Genomic DNA, 21,532 nt, shown 5'->3' with positions numbered 1-21,532 from the left:
CATTTCATCCAAGCAAACGATAAAGTCATTCATTTTGCATTACAGAAATAAAAAGGGCTGAACATTACAGTACCTTGGAGCATTGCCTTTATAAATGTCCTTTTTTTTTACAACCGTTGCTGCATTTAATTTCCTCTATTGGAATAAGACAATTTCCATTGACACTAATTATTTCCATCATAAGTTGACTAATGAACAGGAAACTACTTATATTTCTTGAAGAGACCTTTGTTGAAAACTGAGTCCTGGAGTGTGCAACTGTAATAAATACAAGCATTTTAAATTTAAATTGCAATAATTAATAATTTATTGTTATTCACTGATTTTTGTCATTTAAAAAAACCCACACCTTTAATGCCCATTACTTTGCCTTTGCGTTCAACTTTTACAGTTTAATATGAGTGACTGCTTTGTTTAAAGATAGACGTATTGATATTAAAGATTTACAAGCATCTAAGAATTAAACACAGGAGATAAAGGTCTGACTGTCTCGACCCCACACATGACTTCTTCCTATAACAGATGGCACTGTGGGTCAGACTTTATTCACATTTAAAAATTAAATTATCAATCAAAAGGCAGTGCCAACAGAATTACTAATTTGTTATAAAATTGGTTTTATGTAGTTTTACTTTATAAATGCCTAATTTAAATGCAAATTCAATGAATCGCTAATACCCTTTTCACAAGTATCAACATATTAATTGAATAAAATGACAAACAACTTCTTTTTTTTAAATTATCATTCTAGTGGCACACTATTTTCCAGTCTGTATAAGAATAAAACCCGGTGCCATCATTAACAGTGATGAGGTGTACCAGCAGGTCTTGGGTCCAGGTCACACTGTGTGCAGCCGACAGACACAGAGTAATGGAGATGAAGCGCAGCACTGACTTCCAAATCAGAGAGGACCCACGTTTGGTCTCTGTTGGCATATTTTGGTCCATGTGATTCTATGAGGACAATCAATGGACAGGTCAGTGGCTGGATGGAGGCCGGCTACGGGCTCGGGGAGGCTCGCTACCGGAGCTGCTTGTAGAGGCACTACTGCTTAAAGCTGGTGGGAACTACTGAAGTTCAGGGGGGGACTGTATGGCTGTCATTACTTGGACTTTACGTGTCACTATTTGGATATGAAAACAGCTACAGAAGGACATTAGTAACACTACACAATCCTATACTGAGTTGGTCACTTCTGTTAATAGGTACGGTATACTCAACTGTGTCATTCTATTGTGGTTCACTTTAGTGTATTAAATGTATTTATATCAGGAGCCATGTATAAAATACATTCATCTCAAAAAGATTAACGGTGCTTTGTAACAGATTTAGCTACTACCTTATTCACGTCTGCCAATCTCTACTTTACACTCAAAACCGTTTATCCCCCGTTTTTAGGGCCATAGCGATAATGATGGAGTAGGCTATAGTGAGCCTATGACGTAGACACACGTCAACATTGTTTTTCTAATTACTGTGACTGTCAGAAAGTGGAGACAAAAGTTCAGCACTGCAGGTTTAAGATAAACTTGGTTTGGTAATTCTAATCCAATCACAAAGGAGCTGAAATGATCCTTCGTATATACCTTCTGGTGTTATAAAGCACAGTGGTCCGATAGTGACAGTAAGAGAGATCTTCAACAATAAATGTATAAATTAAAACTATTTATAAATACTCAACTGCATTCAAATTCAAGAACTCTTTTGTTGTATTTATATTTTTGTCCTATGAATTGCATTCAGAAATAATTCATTCCTCTCCGAGGTGCTTTTCTTAAATCCACTTGAGACAGAAATAGGAACATTTAGGCAAAGTACTTGTTCAGACGCTTTTTATTGAATATCCTTAAACACACGTATGCCTCTAAACCGCTTCCGTCGTCCCATCATCAGAGCTTAAAGCTGCTGACCTGAACAGGAACATAAAATGTAACTTTGTGTCAGGCAGCTTGTGGCCAAACACAAGTTGTGGAATCAGGCCAATCGCTCTGCCCAGACAGTCACCCTGAGTTCAGACAAAAGCTGCCATCGCCAGTTTGTGTCTGATAGTAGGCACCTAGGGGTGACACACACACACACACACACACACACACACACACACACACACACACACACACACACACACACACACACACACACACACACACACACACACACACACACACACACACACACCATTTGTTTTTCTATCTTTGTGGGAACACTCAGACATAATGCGTTCCCCAGCCCCTTATCCTAACCTCAACCATCACAACTAAGCACCTAATCCCAATTTTTATTCTAACCCTCATCCTAAACAAGTCCAAACGACTCCTTTAGGGATAAGATTTCTCTGCAAGTCATTTAATACATTTATAGACAACACCTACAGAGTGTATGTGTTACCTGTAATGCAGGAAGTGTGATGTGTTCACAACCGCACACAAGCAAACAAAACACTGGATACAAATTTGGCCAAACATCCACATCCACAACTAAAATCCCCTCCTACGTGGAAGGGATTGTACAACTGTGTATGTTAGGATCAACACTGCTAGCATTGATAAAAAAAATTAAAAAAAATTTAAATACCAAAAATGTGAGTGATAATGACCCAGCATGCTTCCTTGCACACACAAACGCACATGCAAACAAAGACAGACAGTGCAGCCAGCCTGTTTCTCCTGCAGATGACAGGCCGGCGTTGGGAACATGATCCCTCCCTATTTTGTGGCTGACTGCACAGAGCGGCTCAGAGACCTGGCAAGTCATAAAGATGCCAGTCAAACGCTTAGATTCCTAATCAGGTCATCAGTGGAGGCTTGTAAGAGCTGATGGCTACAGACACACACTGCTGTTTTCATGTCTATGCTTCCTCTTTCAGTGCTGCCTTTCTGTTTCCCACTGGAATACAATATTTGTCAAACTGTAGGGTATATACTCGCAGGCACCCCGCTAATGCAGACTCTGTGCAGCAACAGAAAACACGATTTGAAATGCAGATTTATGTTGGCTGTCCTCACTTCACACAGCCAGGAGGAAAACTTAAGGGACAAACACTGCTCACAGTGCCGACCCTCACTAAGATGTCGAGTCACTTTTCTGTGACTCGACCAAAGAATTGTTATATTTAGGGGTAGCAGGTAAAAAAAAAATGCCGTAACAGAAGCCTGATTTTTACGTAAAAACTAAATAAATATTTCAACTTAGTTGTCGTCAAGATCTTTAAATCTTCCTTTGCTGTGGTTCTCTAGCATTTCACTCAGGGCATAAAGACTGCATCGTGTGAGAGATCACTTACTGTGAGTTGCTGCTTGCACTATAGTTTCATACTGGGGCACTAAAGTTAGCCAATCGTAACGGCTAGTAAATCAAACAATAACTGAAAGCAGCTAAAAACTGCGAAGAACTGCAGAGCTCGATGTTGGTGAATATGATTCTTAAAATCAAGGTTAACATCAACAAATAGCTTCAGAAAATGTCTAGGCTTGTCTTTCACATAATCTTTGATGGGTTTTTAAGGCTTTCGCAAACTTGAATACAAACTATATTCATATGCATTTGTTGAGTTAGTTAACAGTTAAGTAAGTTAAGAAAAATGGTGCAAAAACTTTTTACTGAGATTTAATCAGCACACATTCTGTGTGCCATAAATTGTTTCAAAAAATACGTTTTTTCTCTTCCACAAAACATCATTATGTCTTAACTCTTAACTGTTCTTTTACACTGATGAGTCAGCAGTATGATTGAAGGGCTAACGGTGGGCAGAGGTTGCTAAGAATCTAATGTATGACTGTTAGTGTGAACGCACGAAGGAGAGAGGAGAGCTATGGAGCCTAAACACATCAAGGCAGGAGAAAAAGACAGAAGATGTTAGACACAAACAGACTTTACAATACAATGTCTACATCTGGCCTCGTTGCATACCAAAGGTACGTGGTATACAGTAAATTCTATATACATTGGGACATGGAACGGTTATCTGTCTCCATTTATTTTTCTTACCACTAAACCCTTTATGGTTTGAGGTCAGAATCCAGAGAAAGTCTGGGAGGAAGTTATCACATAGTTTCTTTGTATGCAGATTACATCCGCAGTACATGGTCATGGACCTAAAGGGGGGCCGAGTTGTTTTTGTTTCTGTATGTTATCTTTAGTACCAAAAACAAATCTGTGACTGTTTCTATCTCTGACATCAGTGAAACAGAGGCGTGTAAGAAAACCAGAAACATACAAGAAGTAAAAATAGAAATGCAGAGCTGACAGAAATACGCAAGCAGTTAGGCAGCGGCTTCAGGTTTTAGGGTGGAAGTGTAAGAAGAGAGTGTCACGTCACCTGTCCTCCTTTTGGCTGATACTTGATGTTCTCCGTGGATCCTATCTTGGACTTGACATTCTTGAAGTCAGGCAGTGGCTGGTTGATGATGCGGAGCTGCTTGGGTGTGGTCGCGGGCGACTTGGGCGGGGTGCGGACCACGGCCACCTTCCTCTCCTGGGAAATCAAACTGAGGGAGCGTGGGGTCCCGGGGGTTCTTGAAGATGATGAGTAGCTGGGAGGGGTTCCTGGGGTGATGGCTGTGGAGCCAGGAGTGCGGGGGGTGGAGTGGCCGCTGCGAGCCGAGCGGGAGCGCACTGATTCTGTAACTGGTGGGAAAGTGTATATGACGACAAACTGTGATTCCTAAACATAAAAATACTTTTATCAGTCTGCAACAAAAACTGTGAAATATAATGTATCAAACTGCAGAATAGACTGTTTCAAGTGTCCTGTTTAAATTTCCCCACATCCACAGAGGTTCCAGTTTTTAAATAGAGATGTACACATTAATACAACCCATTGGAATAGCCCAATAAAAAACATGTGCAACTGTTACGATGACAGAGGTTTTGAAAATGACCTCTACCTGTCATACTAGGGGCTCGTCCTGTCCTGTGCTCTGCCCTCATCTCAGGGCGAAATGCTGCAGAAGGGAAAAGATGAGAGATTTAGGATTTAGTGACATGAAGGGAAAAAAGGGAAAATTTGAGGCTTGCTAATAGTCCAGCTGCACTCTATGTATTCTCTGTACTAACAGCGCATTATGTATCTGTAAAAAAATAAAATAAAATAGCAAAACATTTATTTAGTCAAATAGAAATGATGAAAGACAGAGAGAGATAGAAAACAAGGAAACAATTATTTAGAAAAAAAACAGGCTAATCTGACTTGTACATAATAGGTGAATCCAAATACAGCAAGAGGCAAAGTACAGGTCATAATGATAAGGAGGTAAGTTAAAATGGTATCCAATAAAAATGCTACATGATAAAAGAATAACCAGCTGAATGTACAGCTGTCATAGGCACACAACAGCTACGACTCTTAACTAACACAGTGTGGTTTTACTTTTTCAGAAAGCTCTTTATACTGTATTGATACACAAGTAGAACAAAATTGATCAGCATCGGTAAAAGATCTGCGATTAGGAAAGTTATTGAATCAGTGTTGTTTTGTCTCATAGTGGAGGCTGTTAAGAGGCTGATGTTTGTTTGCGATGACCTAATACCACATAAATCCTGATACTTTTTTAAAGCTAGTTGATCAGATGAGCTGCAGCCTACATGTGGGTCTGCGGGGAGCCGTGGATCCGGAGCTAGTGATAGAGGTAGAGCTGTCCTCCTGGTCGTGGTATCCACGGCGACTCAGGATGGCATGTCGTGGCAGAGACCTCTTGTCTGGGCTTCTTGACCCCCCATCCTGTTAGAAAACATGCAGTCCATCCTCAGGTCAGTGAGGCAGACATTATCCTGTGGTTTGGGGTTTTTAATCAAATCTGAAACAACATTTTGTGGGTAATGTCATAAAGTAAAAGCCATTTTCAAACAAATCATAGTCAGGTGTTTACGTAATTTCCAGAACTCGTGTAGCTACTCTACATTGCCAGCCTTCCATCCACCTACCTTGGTTATAAATCTCAGTAACTCTGGGGAGCTTTGAGGCTCTGCTGAGGACGGGCGAGGTCTATCTAATGAGACAGCCACTCTGGATATGGACTTGGGGATCTTTGTAAGTGGCAAACGATTGGCATGGCACTGAGATGGTACAACGATGAGGCCCAGTGGGTGAGCAGCATCGCAACAAAATAAACAACAAGATGACAAAAGGGTGGTGAAAATAACAGTGATTCAACATGCTTTATAAGTGCACAAGATCTCATGTGTACTTATTGTGATCATGAATTAAAAAAACATTAACATCAGATCTTGTGTGCTTACCATCAAATCATAGCCAATCACAACAGCCATTCATGCACATCCATTATGAGAACGTCAGCAACAAATAAAAACCAAATCTACAAAGTTGAGGGATATTGTACACTGTGCTCATGCAACTGTAAGAAGTTACACAGCAGAGCATGGTGACAGTTGTATTAGAAGACACTTACAGTATGCTGTCTTATCATGACATTTAAGAAATGCAGATGTGGTGTTATTTTAGACACAATAACTGTCATTAACACAGTGGAGGAGTAAAATGGAGTCACGACCAGAGCTGCTGGAGAAATGTCACAGGGGTGATTCAACACCCACTCAGTCAAATAAACACTCCAAATGGATCTGACTTCACTACTTGTGCAATGCACTGTTTTCATTGCAGAGATTCGTGCTGAGATAGAACTCGCTGAAACTGTTATGTCTGGTTTTGAAACATTGATTGAATTACTGTGGAAGTCGCAAGAGAAAATATGCAAGATATTTTTAATAAGTTTCTGTTATCAGTGGCATTTTGTCCTGATTGATGTGTATTTAGGGGCTCTTCCCCTCTAATTGTTGATTTAAGCTGCTTGCCAGTCAAGTTCTCATTTGGTATTTCTCTGTTTGGTTTTGGTGCCAGACGTCATACCATTGTTGGGTTGTATACTCACCGATACTCTGTCGCGAGACTGTCTGGCAACACTGAGAGGCTGACGACCGTCTGGTAGGATCTCTGAGGGACAGAGACAGAATTTCAGAAAAATCCAAATACTCAAGCAAAGTACATGTGTTAACCTTTATACATCGCAGGAGAAGAAGAGAGAGAGAGAGCCTTTGAAATGTCCCACTTCAGGGGATTATCATCATATTTATATCCTTGTGAGGATATGTGGTCCTCAGAAATATAGACATCCAACTTTGTATTCCCAAATCTGGCATGGGAAGCTATATGACAAATCAAATGTTTCTATGGGAGTGGGTTAGTGCCCCCTCGAGAGCTCTGTTGTGCAAAGATCTGGCAAGATATCACACAGAAGGGGGGATTTTGTATTATGTAAGGCAACCTTGTAAAATAACCTAATTGGGGCAATGCAGCAGTATACTGAGCTTTCATCATCAATGACACAGAATTCAGTCCATCAGGGGAAAACGCAAACTGCCTCTGGGACACAGTCTTTATAGTACCACATCCATAGGACAAAACCATAGATTACTAGTTGCTAGGCAATCATAGGTTGGAAAAAGCTTGAGTGAATATGTAACTCTTATAAAGGCCAGGCAGTTCAGGAGCGTTTAAAGGTTTTTTTTCATGGTTTCTGGAGAAAGCTTCAAAACATGCTGGAGATCAGTAATAAAAGATCAGGACAATATTGGGCGAAATCAGCAGTACACCGATAGTACACAAAGCACATTAAATATATCTGCAAGAGATGATTTGGCAAGAAATGATGCATTTAAAGACTAACTTAACACCACATGAAAATGTTGTTCTTGATGAAGATTCTGTTATAATGTAAAAGGAAACCCTGAATTCTCAGAGATACCCGTTTGACGTCAGTGAGCCAGTGCTCGTCAGTTGTGTCCAAAATTAGAGAGAGAATTTGCAAAAATAACAACAAATAACAAAATAAAAACACAAATGAAGCCAAATGAAAACATTTATGACAGTCAGTTTTTATTGTGATAATACAAAGAAAACCACATGACAAAAGAAACAAGGAACTACAACCAATAAAACAAAAATGAATACAAAAACCTGATGTAAACTGACAGTGGAGATCAGATGTAGTGGGAAGTGATGATCTGGTGAGTCTCGTGCAGAAAGCCCCAGTTAGCTGCGTGACAGACCAACTGTCAGGCAATATGTCACCTGTAGTTCTCCGTCTGGGGCAGGAGTGGTGCTGGGTGGGTCGGGCCTGGCGGACTGCTGGCTTCATCACACTCCTCTTGGTTGGGGATTGAGTCTGATTCTCCATTTTTTTGGTGAGCTCTGTCTTCCTTATCACTGCTACATTAGCAGAGGAAACAGGACCATTTACAAAAGCAGAGGGATGCAACAATAAGCAGCAATGACCATGTTAAAATGTGGATTAAAAACACCCAGAAACCCTTAATAGCTGTATTTAAGTAAGCGACTCAAATCACTGTGTCAGACTGCACCTGCTGCCTTTTTAAGTAAACTAACAGTTTAAGTAATTACCACTTCTGTTATGAACATAGTTTTAAGACATAAGGGAAAACCAAATCAGGAGAACCTTTTTTCTTCTTGAGGTCCTCTCTGGGGATATATACCGGTTCTTTGCGGACCGGTTTGCGTTCTGGTGTGGAGATTCGCCCTTTAGTTCGCCCTGCCTTGGTCTTGGGTTTAACAGGCTTTTCCTGTTTCTCCGTCTTCCTCTGTTGTGTCTGCTTGTTCTGGACCACAGACAGCTTTTTCATTGGACTAGATATCTTGGGCAAAGGCTCAATTTGATCCGTCAGGATACTCTTGTCATCATCTGTAGGGCAAAACAGGAAATGAAAATCACTACAAGGGGTTGAATTTGTGTTCTGAAACCAGAAGAATGAGGAAAGAAGAAAAGGAACATTGTGAAGGAACAACCAAAGAGGTCTCACCTTGTGTGTCCACCCAGGAACTGTCCAGGATGGAGTCGTCCATTGTGGTTTCATCTCTGTCGTAGCTTTCGGTCGGCCCTTCTGTTTCTACGGTCTGAGCCTCTCTCTCGGGTGATGCCGGGGTTTCGGGAACATCTCCCACCTCCTCTAGACTGGCAGCCTCCATGTCTGCTTCCTGGGCCAACTCCACAGACTCCTCCTCTTCCTCCTCATCTTCTTTCTGGGCACCGACACAAAGGGCTTCAGCCTCAGGTGGAGCGGAGAATCGAACACTGTGCCCGGGTTCGTCGGCTTCGTCGATGGTCTGGACCACGGTGATAAAATCGTCTTCAACTGTCACCACAGATTCAATGGCAGCACGAGTCTCTGGGATCTCCTTTGACACCTCTGCCCCAGCTACTGCTTTCTTCATCACATCTTCTTCATCTTTCTCTTTCACTTTTTCAGCCTCCTTATCAGCAGGCTTTGTGTCTTCTTGCTGTCTTGCCTCCAATTCCATATTTTCCATCTCAGCCACTTTCTCTGGCTCTTCCTTCTCTTTTATCTCTCGCTCTATCTTTTCTTTCTCCTCCATCTCTTTTATCTCCCTCTCTATCTTTTCTTTCTCTTCCATCTCTTTTATTTCTCTCTCTATCTTTTCTTTCTCTTCCATCTCTTTTATCTCTCTCTCTATCTTTTCTTTCTCTGCCTTCTCTTTTATCTCTCTCTCTATCTTTTCTTTCTCTTCCTTCTCTTTTATCTCTCTCTCTATCTTTTCTTTCTCTTCCTTCTCATTCAACTCTTGCTCTATTCTTTCTTTTTCCAGTCTTTCTTTCCTTTCTTTCTCCTCCTGATCCTTCCTCTCACTCTCTTCTTTATTTTTCATTTCTATCTCCTCTTTCTCTTTCCTTTCTATCTCCTCTTTCTCTTTCCTTTCTTTCTCCTCTTTCTCTTTCCTCTCTTTCTCTTCCTTTTCCTTCAGCTCCCTTTCTTCTTTCTCTTTCTTCTCTTTATCTAATCTCTCTCTCATCTCCTGCTCTTTCTGTTCTCGCTCGTGCCTGTCTTTTTCTTCCCTCAGTATCTTCTCGGCCTCTTCTTTCTCTTTTTCTTCTTTCTCTCTCCTTTCCTGCCCTTCTCTCTCCTTCATTTCCATTTCTTTCTTCTCTGCTTCTTCCCTCATTTTCCTTTCTTCTTCTTCTTTCCTTTTCCTCCCGGCTGATTCCTTTTCTTGCTCTTCCTTCATCTCTTTGTTTATTCCTAGCACTGGTGAAGGGGATCTCTTGGGGGAACCATAAACTTCTCTTTGTATGAGTTTGGAGGGTGAGAGCACTGGGGAGAGCAGCTTGTCATCATCAATGTTGCTCTCCACAGATGAAGCAGGTGACGTTTTGACAGGTCTGGCAATTCGGTCCTTTGCCACGCCGGTCAGCTGGTACACATCTTCAGCATCCACTTCCTCATAGGCTTCCTGATGTACCAGCTTCACCTTCTCCCGAAGCTCCTGCAGTTCTCGTTCCTCCTCCATACTGAGAGGCCTGTCCTCCATCTCCAGTTTGCGGATCTGCCTCTCGTAGTCAGCGATCTCTGTTTCGGATGCTGAGCCTTCACCGCTGGCTTGTCGTTCGGTCTCGCTGCCTGACCTCCCACCTTCTTCTAGAGTCACAGTGACAGTTGGTGTCACAAAGGACTCACTTCGCTGGGCAATTGGTGCCTCACTTACAAGTTTAATCAGCTGATCATCTACAATATCATCTTTGCTTTTCTCTTCAACAGAATTTTTTGCCTCTACTTGCTTCTTTTCTTTTTCTTCAACTACATCCACAACTTCTACTGGCTGGCTCTTGTCCTCCACAGATGTATCTCTGACTGCTAATTTCCTTGCCTGCTCCGCTACCTTCTCCTCCAGGACAGAGGCGGTGAAGACTTTTGCAGAAGCGTTTGTAGGGCTGAACACATCTGCAGGGGATGGCATGGGGCCTGAATATTCACTGAACACACAATAGCCCATCTCTTCCAGCTGGCTGTCACTCCTTGTAGCCCCGGGACTCTGTTCCCCTGAAATTAGGCTAGCCAGTGGGTCATCAGCGAAGGCAGAAACATCAGCTTGAATTGACTTTCTCCGGGTGATTTCTGAGTCAGTGTTTTCTGATGCCAGTCTGGACCGGGTACCGGCAAGGTCGAGCATCTCAGGCAAGTCTTGTGCCATCACGCTGCCATTTTTATATGTGTCTTTAGGGGGCTGAGGTGATTCTGGAGACTCTGGTTCGGAGCTGGGTTTTGGAAGTGGTTCACTTGTCCTTGGAGGAGATGAGCAATCCGACGTGATGGAAGCTGCAGTCTCCAGGATCAGGGGAGGCAAAGATGGAGGTTTATCGGCGGAAGGTGTGGAGACTGGAAGGTAGTCTGCCGACTCGTCTAGACTTCCACTTGTATATGACATGATATCTGTGGCCAGTGGGGAGAAGTTCCGAGGCCTGCCTTGGCCACTCTGATCAACTGCACCAATGGTGATATTTAGTGAGTAACTCCTCTGCTCTAAGGCGAGTTTACCTGGGGAAAGCCTGCAATCATTACTCCTGTCAGGAACTGCAAACACACTGGTGACTTCTGGCGTACTTGTTTTAGTTTCCGGTTTATCCTGAGCTTCAGCAAGGGTGCTGTAGCTGATCTCTTGAGACCTGGAATCAACTTTACTCGTCTTTTCACCAGCTCTACTCAGTTCGTAATAGCCCTCACCCTTACATTGGGGACCTTCGTCAACCTCCATGGCTGACGTTTCAAAATACGCTGACATTCCGGATCTGTCTCTTGCGTCTGTTGTTGAGTCCTCGCCTTGAATTTTAACCCCCATTGAAGAGAAATCAGAAGGAGCACCAATGCTGGTGAACTCCATCACCTCCACAGATGGCTGTTTTTCTGACGCTGTGATTGGCTCGCCATACGTAGGCTGAAGCGTGAGGGATTTGGCAGATTCTTTGGCTTGAATTTGAACATCTGGAGTTACGAAGGATGGCATGTCCATGGTGGGGCTCTCTGGTACAACTCGTTCACCAGCAAAGAACCCTTGGACCTGGGGCTCAAAAAATTCCTCTGGGCGTTTCTCCGATCCAATGCTGTCTGGGCTCATGGACCCACTGTCCTGCTTGTCTGAGTCCATCTTCAAAGCTGAAAGGATATCTGTAAGTTTGCTGTTTCGATCACCACAGTAAAGTATTGCTTTAGCATGCTGTGAATGAGATATTTATAAAGCAAGGGCTTGGGAAAGCTATCACAGAAACAGGCAAAGCTCTCCTCAGAAACTTACAGCACAATGATACGGCCATCACTGAAGAAGTACGGCGAGATTATGGGGTCCACCAAGTCACAGATGGATGATGATATGGGATGGTGTGTGACGGAAACCGGCATGAGGCAACTGTGATGCTGATTTATGGGGAAACAAGCATGAACAAATGGGAGGAAAATCCATGCAGCTCTTCAGAACATGAGATACGAAAAGGAATAGCATTTCTGTCATTCTTTGTAGGTACAATGAAATGTCTTGTGAATTCGCCCGGTTAAAAGCTGTTAATCGTCAATTAGTTTTATTTACATAAAATAAATCTGGGGTCTTAATGACTTTCAGGTGTCATTAGGTCTTTCAAAGAAGATTAGCAAAAATACAGAAGAACCTTGCCGGTGAATGACAGATAAATGCCATATGCTGTCACCAGCTGCGGGTGACAAAAACAAACGAAAAAAACAAATGAATGGAAACTTTGCTGATAAAGTAATGTAATTCATGGGATGTGGTTCAACCAACAACTCTATCACACTGAACATGAGACAGCCAACACAAAACCCCTGCAAACTCTGTACTCAGAATCCCAATAATGATATGAGTGATGCATGTTTTGTAAATATGATGCGTAGCACTGGCAGACCAGCACTGAGCCATGTTTAAACAAAATAAGAAACCTGTAAGCTTGTAACTGGTGAAAAACAAAGCGTCACTTCATCATACCAATACGAAACGGCCGGCCCCGAAAACCACAGCAAGTAAAAGAAAATACAAGCGAGGATAACACAATAAAACCAGGTTAGGTTAAAACAATGTGGCTCTTGTCACCAACAAGCCTGTGTTGCCTTGCAGCCGCAGCAGAGCGCAGGGAGGATCACTTGCCATTCCACTTGAATTATAATGCTCATGTTATGTGCTTCCTTCGGACACATTTTGCGTTATTATACAGTGGGCAATGCAGTAACATGCAAGCAAGGGAGAGCAGAGTGCAGGACACACCTGTCTCAGGGCTCTCCTCACCCTCTGCTTCATCCTCCTCTCTATCCATAGAGCTCTCTGCAGCAGCACTAGCTAGGTCTAGATCCTGGGCCTCGTCTATGGCCTCTGCCTGCTCTAAGGGCTCAGTTTGGGGGCTGTCCAGCTCAGGCTCTTCCCCACTCCACTGCTGCTCATCAAGAGCTGCCTCGGACTCTGCTGCCTCTGTACTCTCCTCTTCCTCCTCTTCCACCTCCTCCTCCTCCTCCTCCTCGTACTCAGCTGTAAGAGCCTCCATGGTCTCTTCTTCTCAAAAACAGGGTGGAAAGGGGGACACATTAAGACTACAGGCAACACAGACTTGGGTTATATGAGAACACAACTCATGACGGGACACTTTCAGCTCTGGGAAAAGATGACCTAAGGTGTTTCTGTGTTTACACATAAAGGTACATTACACATAAAGTAGGGAGTGTGGTTGTGTGACTGGTTTTTCATATCTTTGTACTGTGGTTGCTTAGTGTACTCAGTATGTGATCAAACTACAAAGACATGTTGGCTCAAGGCATGCATACATTTTTTCAATAGATATTTATATATTGTTTTACTTATTATTATTTATTGTCTTATTAGGAATCCATAAAAATTGTCATATTAGAAAATATAGCTGTTTCCGCTTTTCTTTTTCTTGTCCACAACATGCCAGCGACCCAGTTTAATCAACCATTACTGCTGACTGAGGTCATTTAAAGAAAATGATAACATAAATGAAACAACACCACTTCGCTCTCTAACATTGAGCTACTGTAGAGGCACTTCAGTTTATAGCTCTTCTAAAAAACAAAAACACGGAGAGCTGAAATACAGTACAGTAAAATACAATTGCCTCTGATTCTTGACATGGACTGGAGGAGTTTTAACTGTAGTTGTCAATGTGGAGGCGTGCAGCTTTTTGCAATACATACTGTCCGGTTAACCTCTTAACAAGAAGTTCCCCATCAGTGTGTCGGTCAACTTATGCTGTGCATCCAAACGTTGTTCAATCTCTCTCAGTGCACTCATCATACTGATGTAATAGATTACTGGAGGTACTTTAAAGTGGATACTAAAAGTCATTTAATGCTGTTATTTGCATCTCTTGACAAAATAATGTGCAATAATAACAGCAATAAAAGTAATTTTTTTTTACTACAGTATAAATATTTTTACATTACATTATTAAATTTTTTGAAGACGGTTGTAACACAAAATCTTTCTCTGGCAATAACTTTTCAAATATCATTACTTTCCTTTTGTGTTTTAATCAGTTTTTCCTGATGAAAATAAGCCTTCAGTAGTATCAGAAAAGTGCATAATTCAGTTATTATTTAAAATGGCTCCTGTACTAACATCAGTCAGTTGGAGTGTGAAAGGTGTCAAATTCTAAGTTTTCATCTGTTTCATATCTCAATAGATTGGGCCTTTAGGCTTCCAGCGTTTTATTATGCTACTATCATTCTCTTTGCTCAGTGTGGGGGCCCGGCTGTGATAGCTTTCCACCTTTTTTTCTCATCCTCAGAAAGACCTCAAATCTGTGAGGAAATGCGGTTCTTAAATCTCACAGTGAAGGCTTCACACAGTAATTAGATGATGTCAAGAAAAAACTAAAATATGCTGAGACTTTAGTTTAGACCTTCCTAAATGTGTTTTTAAAAAAAACTTCATGACTGATGACCCTAATAACTACTAGAGATCAATAGTCAATAATCTTTGAAAAAAGATGCATATGGAGAGTCACTGAGACCGATTGGGTGCGAGGCTCAGATGTTTGACCTACGCCACTGATGCGGGTGCATGTGTCGGAGCTGAAAGTCTTCCTTGTTGCCACAGTGAGAGTGTAAGAGTAGGTATGGATGAGTGTAGAAGGGTTGACATAGTACAGCATGGTTAAAGGAATGAGGAGTAGTCTTGAGGAATGAACCAAAATACTGTACAACTCCAGGAGATGATTGGAATAGAGATGTTTTTGTGCATAGAGGTTATGCACAATGTCTCTGAGACATTTGTGAAAGCCATGGACCTCTAGGTCACATCCTACAGGTCAACCTTGCAGACTATGTTGTTTTACTGATGAGAATGTCCACTGCGTGAGTCATGATAAAATCGGATCCTATTTTAGAGACATCACTGCTGTGTGTTGGAGCCTACGGCATGGCAACTAGGTAGCAATGACTTTGGGTAAAATAGATGGGAAAAAAAAGGAATATGACTGTTAAAAAATATGTTGTCAGACTTTGAGTGAACATACATCACAAGGACACACAAACGCACACAAAGACAGACGAAGAGACGAACTGACGGACGGAGAAACGGAGGGACGAAAGGAGGGAGGTCAAATCACAGAAGGAGAGGAAAGAAAGAGAGAGGAGATGGAGAGGGGGAAATGGCAAAGAGGAACCATGCGTGGTTCACCTTCAATCTGTCTAAAGGCCACGGCCTGCCCTGTGGGGCGAGAGCCCGAGTGCGTCCACTCTGGGCTGAACAATGGGTGCTCATAGTACTCCTCGTCGGAGTGGTAGGGGTCGTCCTCGGGCACGGAAACTGAGATGGAGGGGGCGAGGAACTTGCACCTCTCCCGAGAATTTTGGAAGCGGCGGAGAGGGCCTGCCTCCTCCTCATCCCCTACATCTACAAACAAGACAGACACAAGGAGAAGAACTGCAGGGAAATCTGGACACACAGACTGAAAGAGAGAGAGAGAGTGAAAGGAAAGAAGGAGATAAAGGAAAAGGAAGAAAACTATTTAAAAAAAAAAAAAAAAAAAAAAAAAGGAAAACACACCAAAGAATGTCCATCCTAAAAGTTATGTGGCATACAATGTAATAATAAGTTGTAAAATCTATATTGTTTTTGTTGTTTTGCTTAGTTTTGTTTGCAATTTTGGTCCAAAAAAACTAACAATACAAAACATTCAGTTTCTTCAAGCTCAGAATTTAAACCTTTAACAGTTTAAAACATGATTCAATTCCAGCTCAACTGCCCCATATAGATATTTACATATATACTTTGTACATTAAGGGAGACTTTGGCTTTTAATTGATTGAAAGCCAGACTTTTCCTGTACAGAAAATAAAAGTAGAAAATTGTGTCATGAAAGCATAGCATCTGTTGGCTTAGCTCCTCAGCTAGAAACCGTAGACACTTGAGTGAACGGAAGATCAAACTAAATCAATAATGCAAATGAGGCTAGCTGTGTTCTTACAAGCCTGAGGAAAGATAAATTACTACTATGTTCTTTACCAGATAAATATTTAAATTAATATTTTTCAGATGGACATTTTTTGCAGTGAAAAGGGAGATCGAGTTTGAGGAGAAAAAAAGACAAATTTAAGAGACAACAAAAAACAGAGAGTCACCAGAGAGGGGAATGCAAGAAGAAGAAAAGCTTGTTTGAGAGCAGGAGAGACGTGACACACACGGGACATTGACAAGTAGACAGTGACAAGCAACTCAAAGGTAGCAAAGCTTTGGGGGCCAGCCATACTCGGAGACTGACAAAATGAGCATATTGCATTATTTGAGAAAGAGATCTGTTTCACGTATGAATGATTAAATCTAAATAAGAGACATACAACATTAAAAGTAAACAGATACAAGTAAAGTACAGTAAAAGTACTGATACAGATATCAAAGCAGTATGTTTGTCCCTGTATAGCGGGACACCTCTACACCCTGAGGTGACTGAGTCTTCCACGACAACAGCCCAAATAACGGAACCTCTTTGCCACTTTGTCTGCTCAAGAACACACAACATGGTCTGAGTATGCAGGCCTTCACCGTACTACTTAACTGTACAAGTAACACTATGAATCCATTACCTAAAACTAAATGTAATAGTCAAAGACAAAAACAAACTTTATCACTGTCCAAACTGGCAAACTCACAGACAAAGAGCATGTTATCTAGGTACAAAAAAAATCTGAATGAGGTATTATGGTTCTTTATGAGAAAATCATTCATAATCTTCCAACATCCGAAGTCAAACTAACACACACATGCTACGCATCTAGATCGCAGTCTTACAATTCAAGGGAGCTTTATTATATTAGCAGATTTCTTACTTTTATTACAAGGCCTCAGTCTTTCGCTTTAGGTTGAGGGTAATTATAATACAGCTAAAACTCTGTAGCCGCAGCCTCACACAAACAAAAACAGACGGTGGACAATGACCAGAAAACACAACACCATGATTAGACGTGCAAAACTTAAGACTGAACTCAGCTCAAAAGACAAACAAGGAGACGTTGGAGGGTTACCTAAATTGGCTGTCATATTAGTGTGTGGGAAGACAGCGAGGTGTGGAGGTTAGAGAAGGGAATGGAAGAGGAGGATGATCAAAAGAATGCAGTTGGTATAACAAGAGTGGTCATGCTTGTGAACGTGTCTTTGTTTCAGGATAAATGGTGATGACAATGAAGATACTGTATTTTGTATCTGTTCAAGGCATACGATGGAGATGAGGAGGCAGGATTTCAGAGGAAATGGATGACAGAAAAAAGGAGGACATGTTCCTGCTTTTAGCAACTCTGATAGGTTTCCTGAATGGGTAGCAATGTGTGGTTTGTCCCCCTGGAGGCAGGGCATGTCCTGAGACAGGGGGTTGGGGGATGGGGAGAGAGAGAACTCCCAGTGCCATACATACACCAGCACCCCAATGTGTTGGTGATCACAAAACTCCAGAGGCTACAGTCAAGGGGAAGATGGAAACCACACTCACGTCCATTAGAGACATAGTCTTCTATAGATATTTATATTCTTGGCCTACCTTGTTCCAGAGGGCCAAAGTGCTCTGCAGCAGGTGAAGGCGGAGGGGAGGGAGGCAAATTGGTAGTGTCTTCAACTGTGAAGGGAGGCAGAGGGAAGAGGAGGAAAGAGTATAGTCACACAGATCACATATTTTAAAGGACCGCTGCCATTCATTTTCATAACATTGAGAGCTACACAAGTAGAGCCAGCGTCCAACATGACAAAACCCTATTGAGGTGAAGAGATGCTCAAAACATGAGCTGAAGCTGAAGATGAAGGAAGATAACTGATCTTCTGCAATAAACTCCACTTACTGCAATATGTTTTTAACACTCTTTTGAATAAAACGGTCTTCTAAAGGTTATCAACACTCTGTGAACCTGAGCACCTCGCTGAGACTGATCTCAGCAGCTAGCAACCCCAGCATCCAGTTGTATGTTTAGAAGATGGGGATTATTATTGTCTCCTCTCGGTCTCTGCTGCACTGAGCTTGGTGTAAACTTACCACAGATGATTGTTTACTCTGTAAATATGTAGCGTTCTCATGATAAAATAATGATAAAACGCATTGTGTGTATGACTTCAGTGTGCCCTGGTGTGACTGCCCTCTAAACATCAGGTGAGCAACAGTGGGATGGCAGAATAATGGAGAGTTGTGGTTTCCTCCCACTTGTTTAAACACAAGCAGGTTAGGTGAGAAGCGTTGACACTAAGTTTCCTGTAGGTGTTTGAACTACTGGAGATCTGTCCAGGGTGTATCCTGCCTGTCAGCCAGTGCTGCTGGGACAGGCTCCAGCTCCAGAAAATATAATTTCCTCCATGGTGACTACTGAGCAGAGCGTGTGTGAATGTGTTGATGTGTACTGTCACAATCCCCGTTTAGACTCTGTTATCGCTTCCTGTTTTATTTTGGCATCCTCCCTCTTTAGTGTCAGTGTGTGCTTTACAACTGATGGTTTTTGTTCCCACCTGTGTCTTGTTTTGCCACAAGGCAGTTGTGTATATATAGGCCCACCTGTTCCCCTACCAGTTGCCAGATTGTTATGTTAGATTGTGTGGAGTCTACCTGACCTCTGTTCTTTATCCGCCTGGTTATTTCTGTTGGTGTTTTTGGACGCGAGCAGTTTTTAGGCTCTAATTCAGCTTGCATCTTGTGTTTTCGTTGGACTGCCTTATGTCTTGTAAGCCAGCCTGTTGTGGGTAAAACTCTCTTTTCCTTGACTTCCTGCCTTAGTATTGTGCAGCTGGGTCCTTCTTCTAGTGACCCTTAACAGTATGTGACTGTGTCTCACCTGATGGCAGCTTTTGAGTCTCCTGTTCTCCCTTCAGTACTGCCACTGCCTCTGCCGTCACTTCCTGCACAATCCGCGCTGACACTTGCTCTGACCAAGGGAAGTCAAAGAAACAGACACACAAGGTCAAAGCTGATTTTATTCCTATAAATGATTAAAAGGGGTGATTTAATAGGACTGGCTGGAGAAAAAGATGCATTGAATCCTCTACTTGATACTGCTTGAGTGCATCAGGATGCTTTGGTTGTACCGGGCAGCTTCCAGTTTAAAACGGTGTAATAATATAAAGCAGGGTGTTGCTGGAGTCCAGCATAATCCATTTCAAAGGATTTTCAAAAATGTAAATAAAAACACCAAATTACTACAATTCTCAAAAAACAAAAGCAGTCTAACCCTTAATCCATTTCCCTTCACTTCAATTCTTGAATCATGTCACTCAGAATCTGAGATGAAAGGCAGCATGAGGAGGCTGAAATTGTTTCCAGAGCTGCAGCAATACCAGGGCTGCTGGTGCGAGCTGAGTGTCACCATGGAAACACATCATCCAAGCCACCAAATTACAGACTGAAAATAAGATTAAAAACATGTAATTTCTTAAAAATAGTTCATTTGTGCCATATTAGATTTACACTCTCACTAATGTTAATGTTTAGAGGCTGTCGACACTATCTTGTTGTCTCACACTGGTGGGCAGCAGGTTCTAAATAAGGACAGGCCAGCAGAAAAGGACGTAACTGAACCTAACAAGAGGAAACAGTTTTCAAATTTAAAGGAAGTAAATCTGTGACAGTTCAGTATGTTTGTGTTTCAATGTAGAAATAGGCTTTTGTTCCAAATCAGGAAATTAAAAGGTGACTGTTTACTAAACTGGCCTATTATTCTGCACATTTAAGCTTGTGCTGTATCTGTGTGCCTGCGTGTACGAATCAGTCTAAATATTGCCTGGCATGCAGGAGGACCGCAGAGTCCTAATCACAGCCTTCATTTGCATAGAAACAGTGGTTATGTAGGATTGGGTGGATGTGTGATGCTTTTTTACTGCTGCTGTTTCAGGACCTTTTCTCTATCCAACTTCACCCACACATCAACACAAACAAGCTGGCAGGCATACACACACCCGCAATAGCACACATACACACACTTCTTCCGGGAACACTTAACACAGCCCACTCACCAATTCGAAGCAGCCATTTCCCATTTTCAATAGCGAACTGCAATAAATGTGTACCACCTATTCAGTGTTTCCAAGCAAAATACTTTCTTCTACTATGGAAAAAATAAAGGAGAGTTGTCAACATCAAACCCACGTAATGATTGTAACACCAAACAACAGCCGTAAAGCCGAGACCTGGGGTAAAATAACCCTGCAGATGTCTGTGAGTGGTTTCGTCTTTTAGTCTGACAACAGTTTCAATGAGGGTCTGTGCTTGAGAAGGGTGTATTTCCTGCTTTATGTTTTTTTTTTTTTTTTAAATTACCCACCAACTGTCCCGGCACAGACACGGCCAAAGCATTATGTTTTGGGGTTGTCGGTCCACCTTGAGGGAATTTATTGAATTTTGGCACAAATGTTCACTTGAACTCAGGGATGAACTGACTAGATTTTGGTGTTCAAAGGTTACAGCGACTTCATAAAGCATTCATGTTTTGGAATTCGCAGAATACCTACATTTTAAGTATTGTCTACTGTCAATGAGCATCATTGGCCAACATGTAAACACATAAAAGGATTGCGGTTGTGGAGGCATATAACCGCGAGATGGTAATTAGGGCCCGAGCACCGAATGGTGCGAAAGCCCTCCTGTTATTCAAGGAATTATTATTCTCGTTCCTTATTATTCTTCTTAAAAATAAATGTCCTTTTTGGTAGCTTTAACATATTCAAAAACTCGTGAAAGTTGGCACTTGTGTTTCTCCTGGCGAAAAATTACGTATTTTAGTAAATACAATGCTAAAACTAGAGAGTGGGCGTGGCCAAATGGCTCACTAGCGCCCCTTAAACTGTAGCCCCGGCACCGAGTTCCAGTTCTAGTTGTATTGTTGGTGACACAGAGAGAATGAAGGCTTTTCTTGATTTTTTTTTTCTTTATCACACATAATACATTAAATATATTCATGTTTAAAAAGGGCAAAAGCAGAATTTTTAAATCTATGCAAGTTGTCTGTGGAGATAATAAATGGAATGAAAAAAAGAAAGAAAAAAAAAATCCCAGCTGGATGACTCCATTGTTATTCTTAAAATGGGCTTCATGCTTAATCCTTCAGTGGACAAAAGAAAACAACTCCACATCAGTGCAAGATCGAGGGCACTGGGTTCACTGAGAATTCAAGGATTTTCACAAATGACCAAAGAAGTAGAAAAAAAAGATCTTGTCACATCCATGAAGGAAG

General features: G+C 41.8%; 1 protein-coding gene and 1 long non-coding RNA gene across 15 annotated transcripts in view; one reads left to right on the top strand and one right to left on the bottom strand.

The window, feature by feature from the left end:
- Nucleotides 1-21,532, top strand: part of LOC138620904 (uncharacterized) — a 100,103-nt gene that overhangs the window by 5,803 nt on the left and 72,768 nt on the right. The window lies entirely within an intron of this gene.
- Nucleotides 1-21,532, bottom strand: part of map2 (microtubule-associated protein 2) — an 84,100-nt gene that overhangs the window by 10,787 nt on the left and 51,781 nt on the right. For 7 of the 14 annotated variants that reach the window (XM_069698520.1, XM_069698525.1, XM_069698528.1 and 4 more), the window contains exons 5-15: nt 19,142-19,231; nt 17,869-17,943; nt 15,516-15,731; nt 13,089-13,370; nt 8,831-11,974; nt 8,470-8,712; nt 8,085-8,222; nt 6,886-6,947; nt 5,582-5,717; nt 4,885-4,941; nt 4,317-4,624 (exon numbers count right to left, since the gene is read on the bottom strand). In XM_069698520.1, coding sequence (XP_069554621.1) covers nt 4,317-4,624; nt 4,885-4,941; nt 5,582-5,717; nt 6,886-6,947; nt 8,085-8,222; nt 8,470-8,712; nt 8,831-11,974; nt 13,089-13,370; nt 15,516-15,731; nt 17,869-17,943; nt 19,142-19,231 — 4,751 coding nt within the window. Of the gene's footprint in view, nt 1-4,316; nt 4,625-4,884; nt 4,942-5,581; nt 5,718-5,872; nt 6,053-6,885; nt 6,948-8,084; nt 8,223-8,469; nt 8,713-8,830; nt 11,975-13,088; nt 13,371-15,515; nt 15,732-17,868; nt 17,944-19,141; nt 19,232-21,532 lie in introns of those variants that run through there. The other 7 variants (XM_069698524.1, XM_069698530.1, XM_069698526.1 and 4 more) reach the window with 7 other exon arrangements.

The sequence above is a fragment of the Brachyistius frenatus genome, unplaced genomic scaffold (genome assembly GCF_029030835.1).
Source record: "Brachyistius frenatus isolate BFR_SWC_R1_liver_20210118 unplaced genomic scaffold, ASM2903083v1 Contig_27, whole genome shotgun sequence".
Classification (NCBI taxonomy): domain Eukaryota; kingdom Metazoa; phylum Chordata; class Actinopteri; family Embiotocidae; genus Brachyistius; species Brachyistius frenatus.
The sequence above is the reverse complement of the archived record's forward strand: the minus strand, read 5'-3'. Positions and strand labels throughout refer to the sequence as shown.